This window comes from Phaethon aethereus (genome assembly GCF_964289735.1).
Source record: "Phaethon aethereus genome assembly, chromosome: 7".
NCBI classification, from domain to species: Eukaryota; Metazoa; Chordata; class Aves; order Phaethontiformes; family Phaethontidae; genus Phaethon; species Phaethon aethereus.
Window position 1 is genome coordinate 22,915,157 of NC_138583.1, and position 25,308 is coordinate 22,940,464.

The 25,308-nt window shown below is 44.3% G+C and overlaps 1 protein-coding gene across 1 annotated transcript in view; it reads left to right on the top strand.

Annotated features, from left to right (window-relative positions):
- Positions 1–23,081: 23,081 nt before the first annotated feature.
- The window catches only part of HECTD2 (HECT domain E3 ubiquitin protein ligase 2), a 54,805-nt gene continuing 52,578 nt past the window's right edge, over positions 23,082–25,308 (top strand). The window contains exon 1 of the mRNA XM_082002222.1: positions 23,082–23,957. Within this exon, the coding sequence (XP_081858348.1) occupies positions 23,736–23,957 (222 nt within the window). The 5' untranslated portion in view covers positions 23,082–23,735. The remainder of the gene's footprint in view (positions 23,958–25,308) is intronic.

Sequence of the window (25,308 nt, forward strand, 5' to 3'; positions counted from 1 at the left end):
AACTTGGAAACAGCTCCAAAATGGCCAGTTAAAAACAGCTTTGGTGGCGTCCACCTCTGACGTGATTTCTCCACTATCAGACACCTGGCTTCGTAGCTTTGCAAATTTTATGTCTGAGAGCAAGGGCCAAATTTGCTATTATGAATTCCTTTCTTACTGTATGAACCACATACCTTCTAGGTAGTAAGGTGGACGTTTCTCTCCTTGCATTGCTGCCGTTCTTGGCACGGGGGTTGCTGGGTGGAGGGTCTCTGTCTCAGGAGCGGTTCCCCAGGTCTCCACCACTGACTCGTAACAGCCTGGTCCCGTCCAGACTGTAACGCATATGGGGACCGGATCCAGCTGCCAAAACCCCTCTAACATCCCCGGTGTCTGGGCAGCGACCGATGGCTGTTTTGTAACGCCTGGGTGCAGCAATGCAGTCTGGCCTTTGCTGGGGCCGCGGGACCCCGCAGTTCAGCCCCCCGCATGCCACCACGAGCAGCCCAGGCTTGGCGTGAAAGCTCAGCCGAGCGATGTCCGCCTAATCCTCTGCAGGTGGATGGTAAATCCGCTAGCCGGCTGGTGGCTTAGCCTCACACGCAGCAAAGGTGGGAACACAGGAGAGTAGAGACAATCACGTCAGCCCTTCGGCGCTGCTGTGAGGCGAGATGCGTGTCACCGCTCACGCCGCAAAGGCTGACGGAGCTCTGCGCCGGGGCACGTCCACCGCAGGAAGAAAGACGTAACAGCAATAGTGCTAGTGCTGGCTGCCGACCCGAAGGGGCCACTGGCCGCCGGGGCCCTGCTCACCTTTGCCTCCCTCCAACACATGAACCAGGCTGGCAATGGGGACAATTTATAAAGCGCTAATTTTAATTGCTGTCACCAATTAACGGCCACAAAGGCAGAGGCAGGGCAGAACCTCATCTATTATTCGTCCAAGAAATAAATACCTCAACCACTTATTTGGCCTTAGAGGAAAAAAGAGCCTGTTACAAGGATTTATCCAAAATTTTCTGCTTGCCTGAGCAGATAGCTGGTATAAAAAGAGCAACACTTTCTACCAAAACAGGGCAGGGCTTGCTTTCGTTTTATAAAGACGTGAAAACAATTTTTGGCTTCGTAGAAAGAAATAGAAGACAGAGAGAGGTGGGATACTGGCTTTGCTGAGTCCTTTGCTCAATTTTTCCCCCATGTCTTCCGCCCCTCCTAAACTGATTATTTTGCTATTTAGTGCAGTCACAGTGGTGGGTAGGACTAGAGGACTAAGCGGATGGCATCCCTCTCCCCCTGTTGCGTTTTAAAGACCCTGTAGAGAGTTTTCAGAACATACTTCCATATCATGTAATTTGAACAGATTTTTTCTAGTAAGATTTATGACATTCTCAATGTTAATTCTATTCCTTTTGCAAATGACAAATTATTTCGTGTTGTTAAAAAGTGACATTAGAATCAGCACTAACCCCCCCAAAAGTCTGAGATTTTCTGGCAAAAAATCAGCACCAAACCCCAAAATAATCTGAGGTTTTCTGGGGGAAAGCTGTAACGTAAGACAGGGAAAAAAGTTTTCCTGTGTCGCTGGCCTGCTCAGGGCAGCTGAAGACTGGTATGGCATCTGATGTAATTTTATCCCAGGCTTTGCTTGGAAAGTGATGTCTTGCTACAGCCCTGATGAAGCCTGAAGTGCAACGCACCAAGATAACCCATCACCTGGCCGTCTTTGTCTCTGTTGTGCTGGAAGGAGGGACAGGACTGACATAGCTCCTTCACCGGGCAAATCCTTCGTACTGTAAGTGTGGTAAATTCTGGTTGAAGTAAATAACACTTGAATGAGACTCTCAGCTGAGGCCAGAGTTAGTTCCTGTATCTTTAGAACTTGACATTTTAACTTCATGTCTTTCTAACTCATTTAACTGGGAGCCACCCGTACTGCAGTCAATTAGATAAGGAGGTTCATTTCGTGCCATTGTTCGTTATCTATTGTGGTACTTCATTGGTTTTCTAGGCTGCGTGACAGGAAGGGAGAGGTCAGGTCTGTGTTTCTCCTGCCTGCGTGTTAGCTATGCCAGGATGGGCCTAACAGCACCCAAAATTATCGCTCCAATAATGTCTACAAAACACTTTGGCATAATTGCTTGGATATGTTGGAAATTATCATGGGCTTGAAGCGGAGATTCAGGGCCTGGGTTTCCTCTTCTTTTTTCTACATCTGCTACACAAAGTCCTTGTATTGTGAGAGCGAATAATCACCCCTAATGACCTCTGCAGACTTGTTCCTACTTGCCGCCTATGTCCTTCTCATGTCATAGCCCAGTATTGGATTAGTGCCAGGATTAACATGCATTTCCTTAACATGGGGAAGTGGGACATCGCATGAATATTACCTTTGAATTGCCTCTGGCTGGTTTTGCCAGCCATCTGTCCAAATTGTGCAACATCATCTGTTTAGGCTGAATCTGGTGCTCCGGTTCAGATCTGTGTCACTCTTCCTTTCCATGGGATCTAACTTGCCGCCTCCACTCTTAACAAGCGCATCCTAGTGCGGAGCTCTCTCAAGACGTGTAAAGTGTTTAAATCACATTTTTGTTGTGTGTCGGAAGGAGAAGGCTCTCACTCTGAGACTTGCTTCAGGATGGCCAGCAGCCTGGTGCTAAGGCTTATGCACCAGCAAGGCAGCAGACTCAGGGTGAAGAAAGGGCTCTGCCTGACAAGGAACAAGAACTTGGCCTGGACATCCCACGGGTGCCTTGAATGCCAGGCTGCTGTTCAGAAGGTTTCTCTCTTTATTTATACCAAGCAGAGAAGATTTTTCTCTCAAAGCTACTGTTAAAAAAAAAAAACCCCACACACATTTAAAAAACTACCTTTCTTTGGCAACTAAGTGCCTGGCAGTTGCCCTAATAACATCTATGGATAGTAGGGAAGGTCTGTTTTGTCACCATTTTACAGACCAGGAGATGAGAACAACCAGCCTGCAAGATAAAATAGCCCTTATAAAACAGAGCACTTAGCTCTTCTAGTTGAACCAGACCATGCATCTCTAGGTCTTTTATCCTGAGCAACAGGGGCTATACGCCAGCACGCTAACCACTGAAACGTTTATTGGTGTGGTGTACCCCATCTGGACAGAAGACGTTTCTAACTTCTACCCCAACCCATGTAACTGCCAGAGTCTGGATCTGCCCTCTCATGTTTGAGTATGGATTCAGCAGTCAGGCTTGTATATACATTTTGAAAAGATACTTCTCAAAATCTTCTAGTAAGACAAGCTGAAAAGGCTACAATTTCTACAGGAAAATAACACATGAAGTATGCATTTAAAGGTCTAACTATGGTGAAATATAGCAATTGCCAACATGTGTATCTTATTTTCAAACCGTAATCTGGCCAATTTCAGTTAATAAACTGGATCGTGTATTTGTTTACAGTACTCTGTTGAAAAGAGGTGTCACATTTATAATAATGACATACACATGGAAGTCATTTTATTCATGTCTTATCAGTTCATGCTTTTAGAATATTCCTTATTCCAGTTTCACTGAAGCAAGAATTATTTTAGTTCAGAATCTGATAAAAGGAAAATTGGTGAAACAAGTTTGTTTTCTAAGCACTGCAGATGAAGTGAGAATTATTTCTGCCCAGTACCAGATCTGTCCTGGGGTTTCTGCGGATGTACAACACTGGTATACTTTTGCCTGCCCAAAAACTCAGCCGTGTGCCAGGTAAGACTTTGTAGATGCAGCTGAGTGACCAATATCACCTTATTTCTCTCGTTTATTCCAGTCTTTCCCAGAATGAGCGCACGTTTCAGGCATTTGACAGATCGAAGTGCTGCTGTCACCCAGCGCAACCTTGCAAACAATGTCTTTCAAACGTTGCTCTCCACATTGTCCAGATTGCATCATTCCCATGCGAACCAAGCCAGATTAATGAATTTTTAAAGTCCCTGTTACAAAAGAGTAGAAAGGGTATCAGTAGGAGTTTAAAGTAGCAATGACTTGCTGTTAAAATCAATAGTGAACTTAACATCATATTCAATTGGTTCTACCAGGTGCAAAACAGAATGTTCTCTTTTCCAGTTCTTTTAAGTATTATGATGGACTTAGCCTAAACTATGATTGTATTAACAGAAGGAGGTAGATAGTGATGGATTTTCTGCTGGAATATATAGTTGTTTATTGTTGTTGTTACTATTCTTCACTTTCATGTGAAGAATCATTTTCATTAATCTAGTCTTTAACAAATTAATATATTTATGTTCCCTGTTTTCCTGTATTTCACAATCCCAAAATAAGTATTTAACCATAGAAAAAGACTTTCTTATATTTCTGCCTGTTGCTGATCCCAACTTCCACATTCCTAGCAAGCAGATCAACTGTGAGATACCCTTATTCCCTTTGAGCAGTGCCTTGCTTCACAAATAGCTTCACTGACATCAGTGGATGTCCTTGTTATGTCTGGCAGCAGCTATCGAACTGCAATTTATCAGCCCAGTGAGATTCTGGCAGTTCCAACAGGGTGATTAGCCTGACAGAAGTACAATTGTTCATATAGTTGATATGGTCACAAGCCCAACAGAAGTGGGATAAAACAGAGGAAAATTTGGGAAGGACTAGGGTAAAAGCTGAATAGCTGTGAACACAGAAATTACAATCTGGCCCTTGATCATGAACAGAGCTGTCGAAAGCTATAGGACTACTGAAAATGTTGTGTGATGCAAAATAGAGAAGCAGTCTTTTGCATTTGAAGATCATCTGTGCATGCCAGGATGCTTCATGCATGCAAACTTTAAGTTTGCACCCTAATGGCTATCTGCAGATACCATTTCAGTTTTGTTGAGAAATTGTTGCAATAGCTTGTATGGACGAATGGAAAATTGCCTTGTTTTTTTCAGCTACAATGTCATGAGGGATTTTTCTTTTTAAGATTCATGTCTCCCCAAATTGTCCTACTTGTTTTGGTATTTCAAAAGAACCACCTTCTTACAAGCGTTTATTCTGGTGTTTGCTAAATAATACAATAAGAGCTCAGTTCAAATGCAGAGCTAATCCCACAACATTTCTTTTCATTTCAGCTAGTTTATTGTTTCACCATGTTTATTAAGCGCCTAAGAGGCCAAAGTCACTCTTGTAATAGTCACAGAATGCGAGTTAGTTATGATCCACATCTAAAACTAACAAGCTCATCAAAACCTATAGGGCCTGATAATAAACAGCAGGTTGTTTTGTGACGATAACTCCATCCTTACAGGAATCGGCACTTCACAAAACTGGTATCGAACTGTTAGTTTCGTGTGTCTGATTACTGTGGATACGGATGTTAGGCACTTGGTAAGGGCATGCAAAGCCTTCTAGTTCTCCCTCAGCAAAGAGTGTGTACAAGTAAAGGCCATATGCAGGTATTGAGGGAACAGCTGCCTTGAGTATTTGAAGTAGTGAAGTGTGGTGTTTGTGAATACCAATTTTAGAAAGTCAAAATTGACCTAGGTCATTCAGCTCAGAGGTTGGAGGACAAACAGTGGAAGTCTGAAACTCTGGCTCTTTCCTTCTTTGAGGTGTTTCCCCAGCTTCGGGCTGCTCAGTGACACAAAGGGTAGTCTAGAGAAATTATTGCCTCCGTTGCTTATACCATTCACTGCTTTTTAGCTGCACTGGTCTTAATTTACGCTGCTCTGGCAACACAGAGCAGCCATCAGCCCTTCATGCTCTCACCTGGAGGATTACTCTGAAAGTGGCAGGCAGAATGCGACCGTGAGCCCCCATGCTGTTCTCTTGTAGGCCATTCCCAGTTATTTTGTTATTTGTCCCATTTGTTGTTCAAGTTCTCAATCTGAGGGTCCACCTGGATGCTCAGCCAGACTTTGAGAGTCAAGCAGAAGCCAGGACAAAGGAAGACCCTCTTTCCTAATTGCAGCTCGTGAGAGATGGGCTGCTGAAGGTTGAGCATGAGTAAAGGAAGAAAAGGAAACCTCAAAGGGTGAGATGAAGAGCCTGGACTTTGCCTTACATGTGTTTTCCTCAGTGTGCACAGTGCATGAAGGAACTGTGGCAAGAGCCTCTGACAGTGTGCGTGAAACACTGACACTCCAGGCGACAGGTTGTACACAGTGTTGTCTTGACCTTGGCCAAGGTACATGAAAAAGATTTCCAGCTTTGTACTGCATGTCCTTCCATTTGATCAAATGGCATCAGTGTTGAGTTTGGGGGGTTATTTTATTACCTCTGGGCCCATCAGACTGTGACATGAATACAGGTGGAGGGTTGTTTGGTTTGTTTTCTTTTTTAATGACAAGAGAAGTGAGGTCTAGTGGAAACTCTCCAAGAATGTAGGTGTCTAAGAAGACCTTGCTTCCTTGCTCAGGCAATACATACTATTTCAAACTGACCGGGAGGGTTAAATGTTACTTTGCTATGGGAATTTCCAGTATTGGAATTGAAGGTGGCTTTGGCTTGAAAAAAAAGAGAAGTAAGGGTTAAATTTTAGTACTCTTGCTTTTTTTACTAATGAGGCTAGTATTAGTAATTAGGTTTTACTAATGAGCTGGTTAACTGCAGGGTTTCCAAACCCCGCACCTCTTCAAACTGTGTCACTTCTTTATGTGGGAGACACTAAAAAGTGAAAATGAGGCAATACCAGAAAGGGGAACTTTAACTGTCATATGAAGCTAGTTTTATAGTGTTAATGCAGACAATATAAAGAAGTGACAGGATTTGCCTTTAGTATAGGTCTTGTTGAAATAATTAGCACTAAAGAGACGAAGCTTTGAAGAACAGAGTCCTGATATGCCATGAAATATTCATTTCTAGTAAGTTATTTAAATTAGAAGTGTTGAAGAGTGAAATTTTTCCAAGACTTCTCACAAAGTCTGTTGAACGGTTAGATAGGAATAAGGAGAGGGAGAGGGAAAGGAAGAGTTTTGGTTTTGTTTTCTTTTTTAACTTAAAACCCAAGATGTATCTTACCACTTATATTATTGATGAATCTCTTGCTGTTTCTCTCATGTAGTCATATGATGCTGACCAAAACCAAGAAGGAAATGTCTGAAATGTGTACCTAAGCCCCTTCTGTTTCAGCAATTTTTATTGTGGGATATAGAGTAATATGAACCAGCAAAACTGCCCGAGGTGTTGGTTAACGCTGTTCTGGAAGATTTATTACCACCCAAAACATGAGAAATTCTTCTCAGTTGACTGACTTTATAGTAGTAAGATCTCAGTTGAAAAAAAAACAAACAACAACATGTACTGTGGCAACGTTTAAAAAAATTCCCTTTGTACTACTGTGTTGTAACAGGCTGCCAGACAATGTCATCTACATGTCTTCTTGGTAGCAAAAAAGGTTTTCAGCATTTCTTCTTACTAAAATGAAACATTTTATATATATTTCAAAAGCATCCTGTCATTTTAAATTAGATTTAATTTTACTTAGAAAAGGAAAATTAGGTTCACACCACTTATAGTTTGGCTTCACTTCATATCGCTTGCTTTTTCTCTCTTTTTTCCAAGCATTTTTCAGCAGAAACCCCACTATGCTCACCGATTTTAAGCAGAATTTCTTAGATTAAATCAGCCCAAGTTTATACAGCAGAGAATAAAGGGCACAGTGCTACAACTCTACTTACAGAAGTGCCATCAGTGGAGTTACTCCCAAAGGTTGTGAGTCTGGAGTCTAACTTACCACATGAGCTGAGCTCACATGAACCCCGAGTTAATCACAGTTAAAGCTTTGCCCACAAGACTAGAACAAGCGAAGAGAACAGTCAAATAGTCATTGGAGGCATTTGCATCATGAGCAAATGGAAAATTACAGAGGCACGGACATCCTGTGCCCTTGACGTGTTTTCAGTTGTACACCAGTCTGTTACCATTAATAATTCTTACTTGTGTTGTGGAGCTCCAGTTTGGACTGGGACTGTGTTACCCTTGCTGCAAAGACCCAAGAGACTTTTTTCTGCTTGGGATGCATTTGCCACGACCCACGGACAGTGGCAGCATCATGGTCTCTTGTCTTCTTCTCTTGATAAATCTACACCAGAGCCAGAGGTGCTGGGTTTCTGGCTGAAGACCACCACCACAGTGTACAATGATGAATTCTGGTGGGATGAGATTCAGCCTTAGGACAGACCCCTAAGATTTAGGGGTCCCTTCTTAATCCAGAGATCACAACTTTGTGGCCATCCAAGAGGGTTCCACAACAGTTCATCAAACATGCAGGAAGTATAAGATTAAATACTTCAAACTCACTAAATACCCATCAGTGTCAAGAGGAATTTCCAGCTAGACTGTAAAAAGATATCGAGCAAAGTCCTCTTTGGAAACAGTCTTTTTCCTAGAAAACAGTAAGTTTTTACCCCCTCTCACCTTCGCTACATACCAATTCTTCAGATCACTGAGCAGCCCACAACAGAATTGTTTCCTTATTTCCATCCATTAGCATTCATTTACCGTCTGTTGTATCACACACAGATGCCGGCTTCCTTCGGGCCTGCCTTTTTATTCCAGTTCTGTACAACATTCAGCACAACAGATTTAGGGGCTCCAGAAACAGGGATGAGTAGTGCCTATACACAGCTGCTAGTTTCTCAATGGTGACTCTTGGAATTGTGGATAAAAATCCAAATTAATATCATTTTACCTCACTTTTCCCCTTCCATAGGGGCAGTAAAGTAAAATCTCCCCCTCCAGAGCTGCGGCACCGCTGGGCCAGTCGCGCTCTCAGTAATGCTCCTGAGAAGAACGGGCACAAAGGGAGGCTTCAGGAGTGTCACTTCTCATGGGCAGGATAAAAAACTGCCAGCCACTTCCTAAATGCACCGTTGTTCAGGAAAGAGAAGTTATCCACAACTTCATAAAAAATTCTGCCAACTCGTTTTTGCAAAATAAGTACTGCACATGTGCGTATTAAAGATCATGATTTTTAGCTAGCTATTCTCCTGAATAGCCTTAAGTACTTCATGAATAGTACAAAAGCAAAGAAAATATGCAAAGTCCTTTAAAGAAAACGCACTGCTCTAAGCCCATACATGCATAGCCGCCCCTTTATCTATATAGCATAGTCATTATAAACATAAAAATACGACAAACTAAAAAATACTTTTAAAAAGTTTAGAGATGGCACTCAGTACTTCACGAAAATTGGTACTTACAATGTAAAAAAATGGAGAGTAATTTTCCAAATTAATTATTAAAGTTACAAAACCATTATCTTCGTACAGGTTTTGGGTTGTTAATTTTGGGAGCGCACCTTTTAGATGCAATTATAAGGCACATCTGTTTTTATAGCAGATAAATGATTACTGTGTGCAAATCTAACCCCGCTGGTGTTTGCATGGCGTTATGTTCAGCAAGACACGCAGTTCTGTGCGCTCAGCATCCCTCTGGCACGTATCAGATGTTGTCAACATTTTCGCATGGAATTCCCTCAGTCCCCGCTTTCCGGATCCATGCTCGTTGGCCCTGAGGTGCCGCGTTGCCCCGTGGGCAGAGCGAACCGGCGGTTGTGTTCTGGGTGCATTTACTGTTCCTCTACCTCTTCGGTGGGTGCTATATTGACACTCAGGCAGAAAGGGGAGATTGAGTGCTTTAACAGTAATGTGAGGAGTGTTTTGCAACATGGGTGTATAAAAGCACAAGTTTTAATGGTTATGACTGGAATTATTAAAACGCGTAACAATAGAGAGGCAAAAGAACAAGTTTAATTGTTTTTATTATAACTGGCAATTTACTAAGCAGCAGATTGTTGTTAATGAAAATATTCATATGGGTAAAATGGGCAGGAGTTGGCTCTACAGCGCTCTCAGGCTGAAATCTAATCATTTTGGTTAATTTGTTATTTATCCGGAACATTTTGTTTATTACTTTATTGTCCTTCACAAGTAACTTTGTATAGAAATCTCTCTGCTCCCTCTCTTCTGATTATATGATTGTAGAACCTGAATGTAGCAATTTAAATAATTCAGCAGATGCCGCTGCTTGTAACCACAATTTCAAACAGGGTCATGGGTACTTGTTTGGAAAAGGTTGTCAGAACAACTCTTCTCTTCTGGCTGCTCTCTTAAATCACAGTCGTTGTGTGCCACCCAGAGTTGGGATAGCAGAGCCAGGGCAGGGAGTGGGTTTGGAGGGGAGGATGAGTCACCACGGCCCTTGCGTGTCAGACATCTCCTCCCACGTTTCCCTAGAGAGGAGTGACTTTAAATACAGCTAAAAAACAAATGCATCTTCCCATGACAAAACACAGGGAGGAAAACAACATCTTCAGTAGCTACATAGATATGATGTGTGGCAGAAAACTGATACTCAGTGTGGTGCAAATGCTTACCTATATATATTTTATTTACCTACGACTCACTTCTAAACGAGAAGTTTAGAAGGATCTCATCTAAATGAGATCTTTTCTCATCCTGTGAGGGACAGAGGGGAGGGAGGGATAAAGAATAGCAACCCAGTCCTAGCTTATCTTGCTGGCAACACAAAAAGGCTCCGCTTAAAGTGTTCAGTGCTCAGTTTCCCTCTTCTGTGGTGACTTCTGCTGGGACTGACATTCCCTTTCCCCCTCCGCATGCGATAAGACTCTGCATTTCTGTGCACCCAACAGTATTTTTAGCACGTTTTGCAATTCCCTAGATGGGAAGCAAAACCACAATGTTGTATCTCAGTGCAATGGTATCATTTCAGACCGCTGCCATGAATGAGCTGGTATTTAAGTCATACATCCTTAGTCATATCAGATACATACTAGGATCACATTCTTTGCCCTGGAAGGTTGCTGTGGTATGTCATGTGTCAAATCACACCACGAGCAAAAAATATTCACTGTACCTTTTTTGGGCAGTTCTTGCAAAATATAACCTACGTGCACATTCCCTTCCTGTGCAGTAGGCAGCCAGGCACCAGAAGGGAATTTGGGCTCTGAATCCCTGGACTACCCTGTTTGACTCTCCCCCATGGGTTGATTCAGTCACCCTCTCCCGTACAGCACCTACACCAGCACCTACACCTACATCCTTGGAGCTGGTGCCTGACCTTTAGGCACAGCACCGAGCCACCGCTGAGCCCAGGCTCTGCTGCTGGCCCTCATCATCTTTTCATGAATGATTTACCAACCTTTCTTGGTTTTTCCCTGGTTTAAGCACAAACAGCTCTCCACGTGACCACACAAAATGCTCCAGCAAACACCAGGGCAGGGGAGTGGCGGGATGACAGCAAGTAGCTGGAGGGTGGGGAAGGGCAGGCGGCTGCTTTCAACACCAGAACAGGTTTATACTACCTGAAAGAATTCATGAAACTAAAGCCACTGATGACTATCAACAGGATGAGTAACCTACCAAAAAACCCAGCTTCTATCAGTCTCACTTGGAGACAGGTACAGAAGAAAGTCTTGGGAGCTAGAAAGCTCTGGCACCAACCATGGCATTTCCTGAGGGGAACCATTACAATGTGACCTGGGGTTCATGGAGCATGAGGAGACACAAAAAGCTTCTGGCCAAGGTGTGGTCCTCTGCCCCATTCCCTCTGACGGCCGGGCTCTGGGAGAGGCATGGAGCTGCCGCTGCTGCACACCACCTGGAGCACAGGCAGCGCGCACAGGCGACACTCAGAGCTCGGGACTGAACCGAGTCTCCTGGAGACCCGCGCCGACCTCTGAGAGTGTGAGTGCTGGGCACCGTGGCCATTCTGTGCTCCTCCCTAACCTGTGCCTAGGCTTCACAGAATCACAGAATCACAGAATCACTAGGTTGGAAAGGACCTTTAAGATCATCAAGTCCAACCATTAATCCAGAACCACCATGTCCCCTAAACCATGTCCTGAAGCGCCACATCCACACGTTTTTTGAACACTTCCAGGGATGGCGACTCCACCACCTCCCTGGGCAGCCTGTGCCAATGCCTGACCACCCTCTCAGTGAAGAAATTTTTCCTAATATCCAATCTAAACCTCCCCTGGCGCAACTTGAGGCCATTTCCTCTTGTCCTATCACTAGTTACCTGGGAGAAGAGACCAACACCCTCATCGCCACAACCCCCTTTCAGGTAGTTGTAGAGAGCGATAAGGTCTCCCCTCAGCCTCCTCTTCTCCAGACTAAACAACCCCAGTTCCCTCAGCCGCTCCTCATAAGACATGTGCTCCAGACCCCTCACCAGCTTCGTTGCCCTTCTCTGGACACGCTCCAGCACCTCAACATCCTTCTTGTAGTGAGGGGCACTGTACTCTTCTTTCAAAGGAGAGTACAGTGCTAGAGAAACACCAGTTTATGCCCACACAGCAGCAGCAGATGATGTATGATGTGAAGATCCCTGCATTCACACAACTCCAAGAGGTGGTCTAGGCAGACACTGACACAAACATGGATTCTTCTGCCTGTATCGTTCGGGGCTGTCTCATTTTTATACACAATACAAAAAAAATGCAATCTAAATTTTCACGTATCTTTTCAATAGCAAAGGATTGATAAAGAATAATCCATTGTGGGTTTGGGTTTTTTTTTTTTTTCATTTGCAAAATGAATTTAACATTTTGAAATTATTTTAAAAGATTCAGATTTGTACCACACTGAAGGTTGGTTTTTTCAACAAAGATGACTTGGTTCAACTTCCAGGTCTGCAGAGTTAAAAAAATGGATCCCTGAGTTTTCTGTAAATAAGCTTTTAGAGAAATAATTCACAGAGCACACAATGACCAGAAAACATGTTTGCTGTTTCACAAGGACAGCTGTAGCAGGAGAGGAGGAGACTTCCTGACAAGGTTCCCATCAAATGATGACGTGAGATATGTGACCTTCCTAATAGTATACTGGAGCATTTGTTTGAAGAGCAACCTCCTGCTGGCATGATTTCAAAACCTGACCATAAATTCATTCTTACTCACAGCTGTCTGAAACCCAAAGAAATTACCTCAGGTTCTTCACATTGCTTCATTCTGATAGGAAGGACTTAAATGGTTGCATGTCATGAGTACTGTAGGTGTGTGTTGTTAAATCTTAGCTACTAAACAGAGTTTGATATGGTATTGTTATCTGTTATTTTGATACAGCTGAACATTATATGAAGTAAATTTTTAGAGGAGAAATTACTGATGAAAGACCTGTAAAAAGAGGTATAGCCAATGAATGTTGAAATTCTACTATTCATTAGAGGAAAAAAGTTATTTAATAGTGAATATATTACATTATGTATGAGCAAAGGCTTCAAGCTTATAATCTTGTGACTGGTCTTTATTCATATTTGGGTCTAGTTGGATTCAGTGGAATGAAAGGAGCTAAACTTAAAAATATTTGTCTGTAACCATTGTGGCAAATTCTTTGTTTTATAAACAGATGGAGCATGCCTTCCTAAGAGGGGCAGAATAAAGAAATAGTCATGCGCGTTGTCTTTTACAACCTAAACGATTCTATGATTCTGTGATTAACTTGTATTGGCACAAGTGCTTCTACCAAGAGTAAATTGCTCACTGGAAAAAAATACAGCTATGAATTTGAAGATCATGTTACATGACTAAGTTCAGCTGGAACCCGATCACAGTCTTTGCATCCTGTAAGTATTCTTAAAACTTAGAAAATTAACAAAAACCTACATATAAGATGAGAGACTCTTTATTTACATTTAAACATGCTTGCAAATAGTTATGTGTATTCTGCCTCCATTTGTTACAAATGGAAACTTGTGCTGGAGACAGATCTCTGACTAGGCAGGACCTCCCTAGCTTTGTTATCTCTCCCACACCATCTTTCAGGGGACTTACAAAAGAGAATGGGGTGTACATTATGTTTACATTGATCTGCCCTCTCCTGCAGCTGCTGGCAGGACATTCTGCATGAAAGGTCCTGTGTTTTATAGACTCCTTATTTCGCAGTCTACCAGAACTTAGGTTTATTAACTTCAGGATATGGCAGAGGGCATTTCTTTGCCTGTGCAAAATGGAGGAAATGGGTTCACCTGTGGATATATATTTGGGTTTATATTTATTCTATGAGGGGCAGTTTTTTACCATTCAAACAGTGTCGTAGATAAGCGATAACATAAGTGAACGTAAGTGATCTATACTATTGTAAGTTTTCTGAATTGTGATGCCTTAGACTTTAATACACATATTCGATATATCATGGTGGATGTAGAGCTATCCTCTGCAGTAATCACTGCAGAGGAGGAGGTTGCTGTAATCACAGGTAGGGGTTTCTTACTTGTCCAAATGGGAGTGTTAGGGACCCTCCACAGTGCTGAGGATTTTGTCTTCCCTTTTACTGTCATCATTTTGGGTAACGGGTTCACTTCAAGTGTCTTCTCAATTTATTTTCTTTATGGTGACTCTGTAAGGGAAGTTCTGTTTCATCAAAAATGACCGTTACTTACGCCTGTTTCCAGGGCACACTGTCCTTGGATTATTACTCCAGTGTGACTACTTGTCTTCTTATTCCTCACTGTTCAGGACTGTAACACCGGAGAATGGAGGAGGAAGGGAAGGAATGCAGTAAGCTTTTGTATAGTTGAAAGAGCCAGAAAACTAAAGCATCTGCAACCACTGTATAAATAAGCCATTTGACACCTTTAAAAGCTTTAACATACTCTATTTTTGGAATAAAACTAGCATCTGTGCTGACAGCTTACATGCCAAGTTTCAGCTTGATGCAAATTTGAAAAATCCTGAATAAAAACTGCTAAAAATCAGGAGTGTATAAATGCTACTTGATCCTAACTGACATTCAAAACAGACAGTAGTTAAGCTGCAGTATTTATATAGTACACGACTTCATACACTGGAAAGATAGAAAGTAACCTCCTTCTTTAGAAGTGCTTTACCAAGTGTATGATTGGGTCACCTGAAAGGTTATTATAAATAGAACTACTTGGCTGAATACATATGACGTTATAACTTGGCACCACCGTCTTGGGAAAGAGCCTGTACTCCTGCAGTGCTCTCCAGCAAACCAGGCACCTCTGCACTCTATATAAAGTAAATTCTGCAATATCAGATGAAAAAGTGGGAGATTGTGCTATAAATACAGCCAGTTCCCCTGTTCCCCCACTGCCAGCTCAGCCCCTTGGAGGGAGCAGGGCCATCCTCATCCGGCTTCCCCTCCGCATCCTGCAGAGCCGGCATCCCTGCTCGCCCCTATCCAGGCTTTGCGGCACGGGGAGGGTCTAGACATGTCTCCTTATTGCCTCTTCTGCTGGACAGAGGTTTCACAAGAAGCTCTGCAAGACCTTTTCTCTGCCCCTTTTCTTTTTCCAGAGAGGTCAGGTGAAGCGGTGTGGGGTGGAAGACCAGGATGAGCCTTTCATCACTTGGATTGAAAAGGAAAGTGATGTCCATCTCACGCTACCAGCGCTGGCCAACAAAGCCAGGAGCTGAAGCCAGTCTTAAGAAAAACACTTCCAGATTTATTTTCAGTAGACAGTTTTCAGTTTAAAAAAATGTAATAATTTTTACAGGGACCTGGTACAGCTGTTAGTTTTAATATCTTCTACTTATATATGAAAAGATATAAATTTCTCTGCTGCCTTATTATGTGTCTCACACTCCAGTGACTGTGACCCTATTAAGAGATTATGTAGAAGTGAAGATCTTTGTACTTCCCCTGCACTTGTTCTCCTTAAAAAATAAATACTCTGACATTTTCACAAAGGGAAAACATTTCTTAAGAGAGAATTATTCAGGAAAAAGTCAGATATATCAATCCTATTATCTAGACCAATGCTTTGCTTTTATAAAGTTTCTACCACTAGAGTCAAACACTGTGCTGGGGTTTTTTTTAATACGGGGATTCTGTGTGGAGCAAGGGCAGAAAATGTGATTATTAACCATTTGGTGAACATTTTCTCTGAAGACAACAAAAGCAAAACAGCATTATTTATTCATTTATAAAGTAAATTCCATCGCAAATACATTAGTTGTGTTTGCATCACTCCTTTTGTTCCACACACACCGAGGAGAGTTTTTTGTGCTTTATGTTGGACAAGGAGGTTTTACTAGAATAGACACTGTTTAGGAAGGAACAAGTTTTGAGTGAGTATGAGTATTTATGTAAAAGAAGCTAGCCAGTATCCATAAAACACATCTAGATGTTACTTACATTTGTGCATTTTCTTTAAAGGGCCCTGGGGCAGTGTGGTAGCACAACCTGCACCGGGGTGCCCTGTGTACAGCCACGTGCCAGCCCTTCAGGGTGTTCGAATGGCATCCACACTGCACAGCACAAGGATGCCCTTGGCAGCCATCCAATCCCATAAGCGCTTCTGGTGCTCCTGGAATATTATAAGTCATGTCCCTTGCTGCCTCTTGCTGGCACACAGGGAGGTTCTGGTGTCAGAGTCCATGCTGACTGAGGGTATGTCCTGCAGCTGCTCTCTTCCTCCAAAGCTGCTGTGAAACCTCAGGTGTGCCGCTCAGACGTACGGTGAACATTTCAGTGTGTATGTGTGGTGGGCCTATGCTGACACTACAGCACAGTTTTGGGTCTTGTTGGGAGTTTTTCTCTGCCTTTTGTGGTTTTGGTCTGTGGCTGCCATAGCACAGCATGGTGCTCCTTATCTCTGCTCCCTCTCACAGCTCTCCAGGCAAGCTGTTGAAAGGCAGCCCGTGGGTTTATAGAGGTGTCCAAGGGGAAATCTGCAACTGAGAGCAATGTGGGAAAGTTAAGAAAACCTTGTGAAAGTGGAAGAGTTGGGTTTGGAACTGATGGTGTTTATAGGAGGCAAGGGAGAAAGGCCTTGGACGCATTTTGAAATGACTGACTTTCTCAAAGAACTTACCCTGAGCAGGGAAGAAAGGAAAGTAAAGCAGCCCTGGAAGAGGGAAGGCTGAGCCTAGGAAAGTCAGGTACCTGCCTGTTTGACACAGCACCCAACAGCTGCCGCTCCGCCCAGTGCTGAGCTGGGGCACATCGGTGCCTGTGCTACAGATCCACACAACTCCAGCTGCGCGTGAGGAACAGGATTTGGGGAGAATTGTCCTCAGGGCTTGCTCTGCTGCAGGAACAGCCCCGCTGTGTGGAGAGGCTCCCCCTCTTTGTGTTGCCATAGGCTTGTAGCAACAGATTACAAGCAGAGATGGTTTATCTTACAGAAAAGCGTGGCAGGAAAGGAGCAGATTCATCCGCAAGAACAGCACCCTTCAGTGGGTGGGGGCAGTAACTGCCCCAGCCCTCTGATTTTAGTTACTGTCATATGGCTGCCAGAGGCCTTTCCTCTTCGGGAGATTCAAGACCTCGGTAAATTGTTCAGTCATCTCTCCTGTTTATAAAAGTTAGCCATAAATAGGAAACGCGATGAGAGTTAGCTAACCAAGATATTGGAATGAGCAGGCACTGTACCTGTGCCATTTAGACACTACAAAGGAAATAGCACACACTGCATTAAAGATGTGAAATCCTCAACAGATTTCAAGCATATAGCTCTTAATCTTGCCCAAACTAACATATGAGATTAATTTTGTCTATGCCGTTTGCCCTATCAGTTTCCAGGATACTCATGCAAATTATGGTAGGCACGATCAGCTCCCGCACGTATTATCTCTGAAACTCAAAATCTAGGAATTTCTACGCCTTCAAACACGTCTGTGAGCTAATAAGCGATTTCCAGGCGCTAGGAACGGGGAGCGACGCTGCCTCGGCCGAGGCCGGCTCCCCTCCCGGCGCTGGAGGGAGCTGCAGCCCCGCTCACGCCGCGCTCAGCGGCACCGTTCCCGTCGGGAGGGTCCTCTTCAGCAAAGGCATGGGCACATCGCAAAGATGTCTCTGCCGCTGTCACTTCGCGAACGTTCTCTTTTTGAAGAAATCAGGCTAGTTTGTTAACCCCTAAGTAAGCACAGATTTGCAATGCCGTGCTAAACAGAAATCTTAATTATAACAGTATTTTACAATTTTATAGGTCATACGATGACAAAGGTACAGAAGCAGCTTTCTGAATTAAACATTAGATACTGCCTCCTCATTTGAACCTTCTTTAGCATGGCATACTTATTTCTTATTTCCATTTTGAACAGAAATTGGATAAAATTCTGTGTCTAATATCTGCCTCTATCTCATGTAAAAATAATTTCCAGATCAGACATGACAAAGATAGAAGGTTATCTCCTAGCCTTAACTTCTGTCCCTTGCTCTACCTTGCTACTGTTGTATTTTGTAAGAAAGAGTTTCAGTGAAGTTAACTGAATTTTAAAGATTGAACCACCAACTCTCCACTTTCTAGAGAGAAGAAATGGAAACCTTAGTAGAAATTGTGTGGTAATTAAGTTGATTCTCTTCACCTGCTGAATTTTTCTCTTGCTCTGTCTCTCTTCGAGTGTTTGCATAGACTGCGTTTTCACAGATAACCTCACTCTGGACATCACTAAAATCGCTATAGTGTTTCTAAAATAGAAGCTGATGATTTCTTCCAACTCAAAGGTGCTGTTCCATGGCAAGGGGTAATACAATATCGAGCTTATTCAGGCAGACAAAAGAAAGAGTTAATCACTAACCTAAAAAATCAGCTGTTGCCTAGGCACCAGTGTCCACGAGCATTTTACAGTTAGCTGGTACAGATGCTGTATTGCACCAGCCAGTGATGACAAGGAACCCAAAATGCAAATGTAATGATGCAGTTAACATGTAATGATGCAGATAACACAGAACTGCTGATTACCTCTTCCTTCTCTGTACTAGGAATGCCCAAGCAGGATGTATCCCATCTGATAATGTACCTTCACCCAAAAGTTTACCATTTGCCAAAGAGAAAGATAGAACTGAGTATCTGCCAGGACAAAACAACAGCTGGGTAATTTGCATGTAAGTGCCTCATTAATTAGCTGAGGAGTTCTTTGCACCACTGTTCTAAATGTGTATAAACACTTTAAAAAATGGGGCTTTCCAAGTACTGGAGGACAGCTGAAGTGCGAGAGCTATAGGTTAGTTCATCTAATTTCAGTCATAGGGGAAATGAAGTGGACTTAGATCAGGAGAGTCTGAGTGCACCTTGCACATGTGCTCCTGGAAAGGAGCGAACTTCTCCCTCTCACAGATGAAGGCGTATGATCCAGGGGCTGAAAGACAGAGTAAGATAAGCTCAAATTTGACATAATTTCCTATTCCCAGCAAGAATAACAAACATAATTGGACTAGCTTGTCAGCAATGGCAGACAGATTCACAATCATTTGGATCCTTTAGGACAAAATTCCCCACATTTATGTCTTAGTCCAACTTCAAGGGAAACAGATGGCTGCCAGTAGGGGAGGTCAGAGGAGACTGGGGTCATCCCTTACAAGCTCTGAGGCTGTGCAGTCTCAGAACAGTCATGACTTGTGGGCAGACAGGAACTTCCATCTTCCCTAATGGGTCATGTGGACAGGTGGCACAGGAGGGTAGAGCAGCTCAGGAGTTAGCTGGCCGGGGAGTCCAGAAGTCATGCAGTCTCTGATTTTGATGATTCACATGGCAAGTGTGGCGAGGTCTCCAAGTGAGTTGGCAGAGTAACAGGTGGATTTTGGTGGCATCTTGCCTGAGTTCTGCTAAAAGGTCACTGAAAAAGATGCTTCTTTGTAAAACATTTCCATTTCAATGAATCAGGTCTTCCTGAAACCGAAATGTTTTGCTGAAAACCTGTTGCACTGGAAAACTCCCAGCCATTTATGTCTCTCCTACTCCCATAGAGAGGAAATGGGTTGTCTCCAGCCTTTGTTTCCCCTTTTGATGTTTCAGCCATCCTGTGCTTTCCCTTGTGCCCACTCAGGGTCCATCTCACAAAGCACACATCTGTTAAATGGTACAAATATTTTGTAGTGGGAAGTGTGCAAGATCTTCCAACTCAATAAGAGAGAGAGACACAGTATAGCTGCATGATGAGAGTGTATCACCAACTGAACAGGAAATTCAGCCTACCTTTTCTAAAGGACACAGGCCACTTCAGTTCCTGAAATGCCACTTTGCACCAGGGATCTTTGATACTCTTTGATTGCATACACTAGTAAAGCTTTTGAGGTACAGGGAAAAACCCATAATGAGCCAAAACCACCCCTAATGTTACTGAATTAAATCAGGTCTGATTTGGGCTATGGCTGCATTTTGACTTCTGACTGCAGAGGAACATGTGAGGTACACGCAATTATTTGTCATGAAAATACTAGCCAGGGAATTTAGCCCTTATTTTTTTCATTTGTGCATCACTCCTAAATGCCAGTCTCTGCGAGTCTATCTACTACTTGTAAGCATTTACTAATCATTTGTGAACAAATGTTAGCATTTGGTTTGTTTCCATCTGTCATTCCTAGTGGCGGTCTGTGCCTGGCCACGTCATTGCACAGAGATGTGCCGTTGACTTTTTCCCCTTCCTGACAACTCAAACTCTTTAGATAGAAGAAATATATTTGTGAACAATTTTTAAATGAGTTGGCAAGAAGGTCACCTTCTAGTTGAAAGGATCAACTTCTGCTAAGGCAGGACTGTTCTCCCATAAGCACAAGAAAATATGTTCAGGGTCACGTACTGCCTGTGCCACCCCTGTAGTCATTCAGGGGTGTTACTGCAGTGCATGTATGCTTATCTGAGCCAGCAGTGTGGCATGCCAGCGTGGGGCCCAGCGCAGGCTGCAAACTCATCCAGGAACCAGGGTGGCTGTGTAGGCCCAGGCAGCATGTACTTGGCATGAGCACCAGTTTTTGACTGAACTTTACCTTGCCCCCACTCACCAAAAAATACCATGAAGTAGCTGGCACCATGTGATTTAAGATTTTTAAGCAGCTCCGAAGAGATTAAAAAAAAAATCAAGGAAAGGGTCCTTGGGAAGATAAAGGAGGAAATCTAATAACAGCTGAGGATGGAAAAGCAACCACCAAGGTAAGCAAAGCATTATCATCAGCCTCAAAGAACGAACTGGAAATATTATGAAAGGTGATGCAAACAAAAAGTCTGCAAAGGCTTTCAAAATAAAGGCATTGAATGTGCATGGCCCTTTGTCAAGGCTCCCAGGCCATCTGGCCAACAAATTCATGAAGTCTTGTAAAATGGCAGCTGCATACCTCTGTTTAGTTTTGTAAAATTTCGTACACTGTATATCCCACAAATCTAGTCTGTTAGAAGACAGGACAGTCTTTATCCTGTTTATCCTGCTTTATCCTTTATCCTGCTCCATTGCCCACTACCCTGGTTTATCACTTTGGCAACAAATGATTGCAGGGTTTACATGCATTGCATCATTACGTGCAGCACTGCTGCACCCAGCTAACATCCATCCACGCTAGCAAAGTGACAGCCAGTTTAGACATGCCTTTCCCAGCTGTGGTTACAACTTTGACTGCCTTGTGGGTCTATGAATTACATTGAAATACTTTTAGTTACAAACCCAAGGCACTGGATGTACGCTACCTTTGTTAGTAACTATGAAAATGCGTTTGCTTCTCCTTCAATATGTGGTACTTTTACTCTCTTACAAAAATAGAAAGAATTTTTTTTAACAGAACTTTTGTGCATGTTTTCATAATTGTCATGGGCCAAAATATTCACCTGAATTAGTTTAAGTCAACAGAATACTTCAGCTTCAAATAGCACAGGACAGTACGGACAGTAAAAATTCATGTCTTTGATGTTGCAGTAGCTTTTTGTGAAATAATCTTGGTAGCACGCTATTTCAGTGGTTTTGAAGCTATCAAAAATCGGGCCTTTATAGCTTAGTGGAATTGGAAAAAAAAAGCGTTACGAATTCATTTGGTTACTTGCCTTCCTACATTTCTATTTCCCTTTGCTTTCTCTCTCTTCGGAGGCTCAAGCGAGCAGAACCTTCCATGTTTCAAGTTGGCACAGCTCCACAAAACAGCTGCCCCAGTAATTTCCAATTGGGAACTGCCACTGGGTGTACAGCTGCTTGTACTGAAGTTGTTGCAATTGCTATCATTATGTTATTTCTTGTCACGGAAAGGAAAAAGATGAGTGACTGTTTGTGGGGCTTTGTTTAAGTGCAGCAGGCCATTTATTCATGCAAACCACTGAAAGCAACTGGCAAGTAAGCACAGTGAGGAGTGAACTTGTCGGAAAACCAGCTCTCATATTTAAATTGGTGAGGAGACAAAGCGATTTCTTAATGAAACCTAATAAACTTCAGGTCTGCCAGTTCCTTCAAAAAGGAAAAGCATTTTTCAATGTGTTAATCTAACACTGCAGTACCTATTATGCCCTTGCTTTTATGCAGCTTACAGAGATCTTTACCACAGCTCCAACCTGCAGGAGCTGCTTGTGTAATGCCAATGCTGAGAAAAACTATGACGTGGCTTACCTCCATCTGAAAAACAATTTTGAAGATTTGTTTCAAGTGGTCTGTAACGCTATTCATACTCCTTTGATCCTGAAGCTGGGAGACACAAAAGTAGAGTGTTCTGAAAGAAACTTGTTTCATCTGGCAGCTAATTGTTTGAAGGATTTAAATTTTATGTAGCTTACTGTACACAAACATGGCACCCCTTGCATGCAGGACTTCATACCTCTGCATACCAGGCCAAGTAGCAGGTCAGTACCCCACAGACAAATGCTGTATTACATATAGTCTGATGTCGTATTGCAACCAGTTCAACACAGCACATCTTCTGAAGATAATTTTTTAAATATTATTACAGCAAAGCTTCATCAAGGCCAGGCTACCAGAGGTTCTGACAGCAGCTATTGCCTCAGGCTTCCCGAGACCTGTCCAAACAAACAGCCAGGATCTGCCATCGCACAGGCCCTGGCACCACTCTGGCTTTGCCAGTGAGAGACGGGACTATGCTTTTACACTTTATTTCTGTATTTTCCTCGTTAGACTGTGACTTGAAGCCACAATGAAGGCACCATGAGGCGACAGGGCAGTGTGAGAGGTGCCACCAGCAGCTCAGACCCTGCCACCAGTGCCCTGCACAACGCTGGCCCAGTGTGAAGGAGGAGCGGGAGTGCCGGTCTGGTACCCAGCCCGCGGTCCCTTCACTGCAGTTTTATATTTATTACTCGTGTAGTTACTCGCTGCCCTGCCCCGGCCCGGCCTGCCCCCCGCGGCCTGGCAGGAGGCCGCTCCCCGATGGCTGCGGGGCACGACGTCGCTGGCCGGCGAGAGATCCCGGCGGCGGAAGCATCCCTTCAACGGCAAAGCGGCAGGTGGGTGCTGCTGGGCGCCCCCGCCACCCCGGGGGCCCGGCGGTGCCCCCCACCCCCGTCCCGGTGAGCAAAGCCCCCGCGCGGGCGCTACGCCGCGCTCGCCCATCGCCAGCGCGGCTGCGCAGGGGCCCCGATTCCCGTACGCCCGGCGCCGCCTGTCCCGCACCGCGGCTTTTCCTGCGCTACGGAGTTTCCGTAGCCGTGTCCTCCGCTGCCCCCGCGCGGCGCCCCCGGTCGCCAAGCGCGTTTCTATGAGCCGCCTATAAACAACATGGCGACCGCACCGGCCCTTTTTCCTGCCCGCGGTCTGTAGGTGGCGCGGTGGCTGAGGGGGCGCAGGGCAGCGGGGTCCGGCGGCGCCGGCCGCCTCCGCTGTGCTGCGTCCCGCGCTCCCCCTCCTCGGCGGGGGCGGCAGGGCCGCGCTCCGCCCCGCCGTGCGGGGGTGTCAGCGCGCCTGGGAGCAGCCCGGTTGCTGCATTGCCGCGGCGGCCCCGCGCGGAGCGGAGCAGAGCAGAGCGGCGGCACCGGGGTGCCCGCGGGGGCTCCTCGGAGGGGCCCGGGGGCGGCAGGAGGAAGGACACGAAGAGGGCGCTGGGGGCTCGGGTACCGGCGTGTGCTGCGGCGCTGCTCTGCGGGGAGAGGCGCGGGGCGGCCGGGAGCGGGGCCATGTCGCTGCAGAGCCCGCCGGCGGCCACGGCTACCGCCGACCTCCCCCCCGGCCCCGGCGCGGGGCTCCCGCCGGGCGCGGAGCTAAACCAGGGCAGCGCGGCGCCCGCGTCAGCCGAGGAGGGCGGCGAGGATGAGGAAGAAGAGGAGGAAGAAGGGGAGAAAGAAAAGGAGCGAGAGAAACTGCCGCCCATCCCGTCGGCATCCAGCGTGGCTACCGGGGTAGGTCTGCCGATGTCCCCGGCGGGGCCGGGTGGCCCGTCAGCGCCCGGGCTGCCGCCCGCCGGGCCCCGGGCAGCGGGACCGCCTGTGCGGTCACCCCTGTCGTTTGCTCTCTTTGCCGCTCTATTCGTGCTGGTGGGGGAGCATCGTGTTAATTTTCTTTCATGCTCTTTTCCGTTGAGAGGCTTTCATTCAAGTTTCTTAAAAATAACGGGTGCATCTGTAAGCAGTGACATACGGAGCTATAAATTCTTCATCTACTTATAGTTCTGTAACATTTTACAACGGTCTGCTCTTTTGGGTTAGTCATCACTGAGGGTTTGCAGCATTGTGCATGTTCGTTAAGGATTTTCGAGGGTGGAGGGTTTCAGCTCTTAATAGCAAGAGAGCTAGCTGGAAAATATTCTGTGTGTTTCACCTTTTTCTTAAAAGGTCTTTTCCAGTTTTTACATTGTGTTGAAGCAAAGATGACAAAACATTTCCATAACTGATGAATGAGCTAACATGGGTAAAAACACTGTGAGAAGGATATTTGCCAGAATAATTTCATTTCAGAAATCTTGTTTGAGATTTTTAACTTTACCGGAGTTATGATTTTCTTTCTGCTGACCATATAATATTACGAAACATAAAATTTTCCTGGCGTGAGTTGAATATCTTACGTAGCTCAACATTAAAGCTTGCTGTAACTTACTGAAGTACAACAACAAGCAAAAATTTTACCAATCCTGTAGTAATACAGTTAGGAGATTTTAGTTCAACAGTTCTGATAAGTATCTGACTTACTAGAAATTATCATTTTACATAATTTGAGTTTAAAAGATTGAGCATCTAATGTTTATGACTGTTGTGAAATAATGGTACTGTTAAACAAAGTAATCATAGGCAAACTGCAAACTCCTTTGAGCAATTCTGCCAATTTTGTGTTGTGCCTACAATGTTCCAATCTTCGGAAGGATTTTCAGCTTTGCAAATCTGTCTGAATGTGGAAGAATGTGTTTGCTCTTGTGATTCAAATACCGATTTGGTGGGAGAAGTCTCTAATGGACAAATGCCCAGGAGTTATTTTTACCTTTGAAAATCTCCACTTCAGACTTTGAATGGCAAATGCCAGTCTCTTAGAATAAAGATGCAAGTGCTGGTCTAAAATGTGTCAGGCTTAGCTCAGCTAATGAAAAACGTGTGCAACTGGGCAGCCGTGTAGAAATCCTACTGCCTTAAAGAATCAGGAGAACTCGTTTGTATTTGAACATCCTTCATGGACCTCTGAACTGTTGCCTACAGGCGTAAGTTGTCTTAAGCTGACCTGCTGCAGAGGAGCTCAGATCTGGCTAGGTGTGATTGCTTGTCA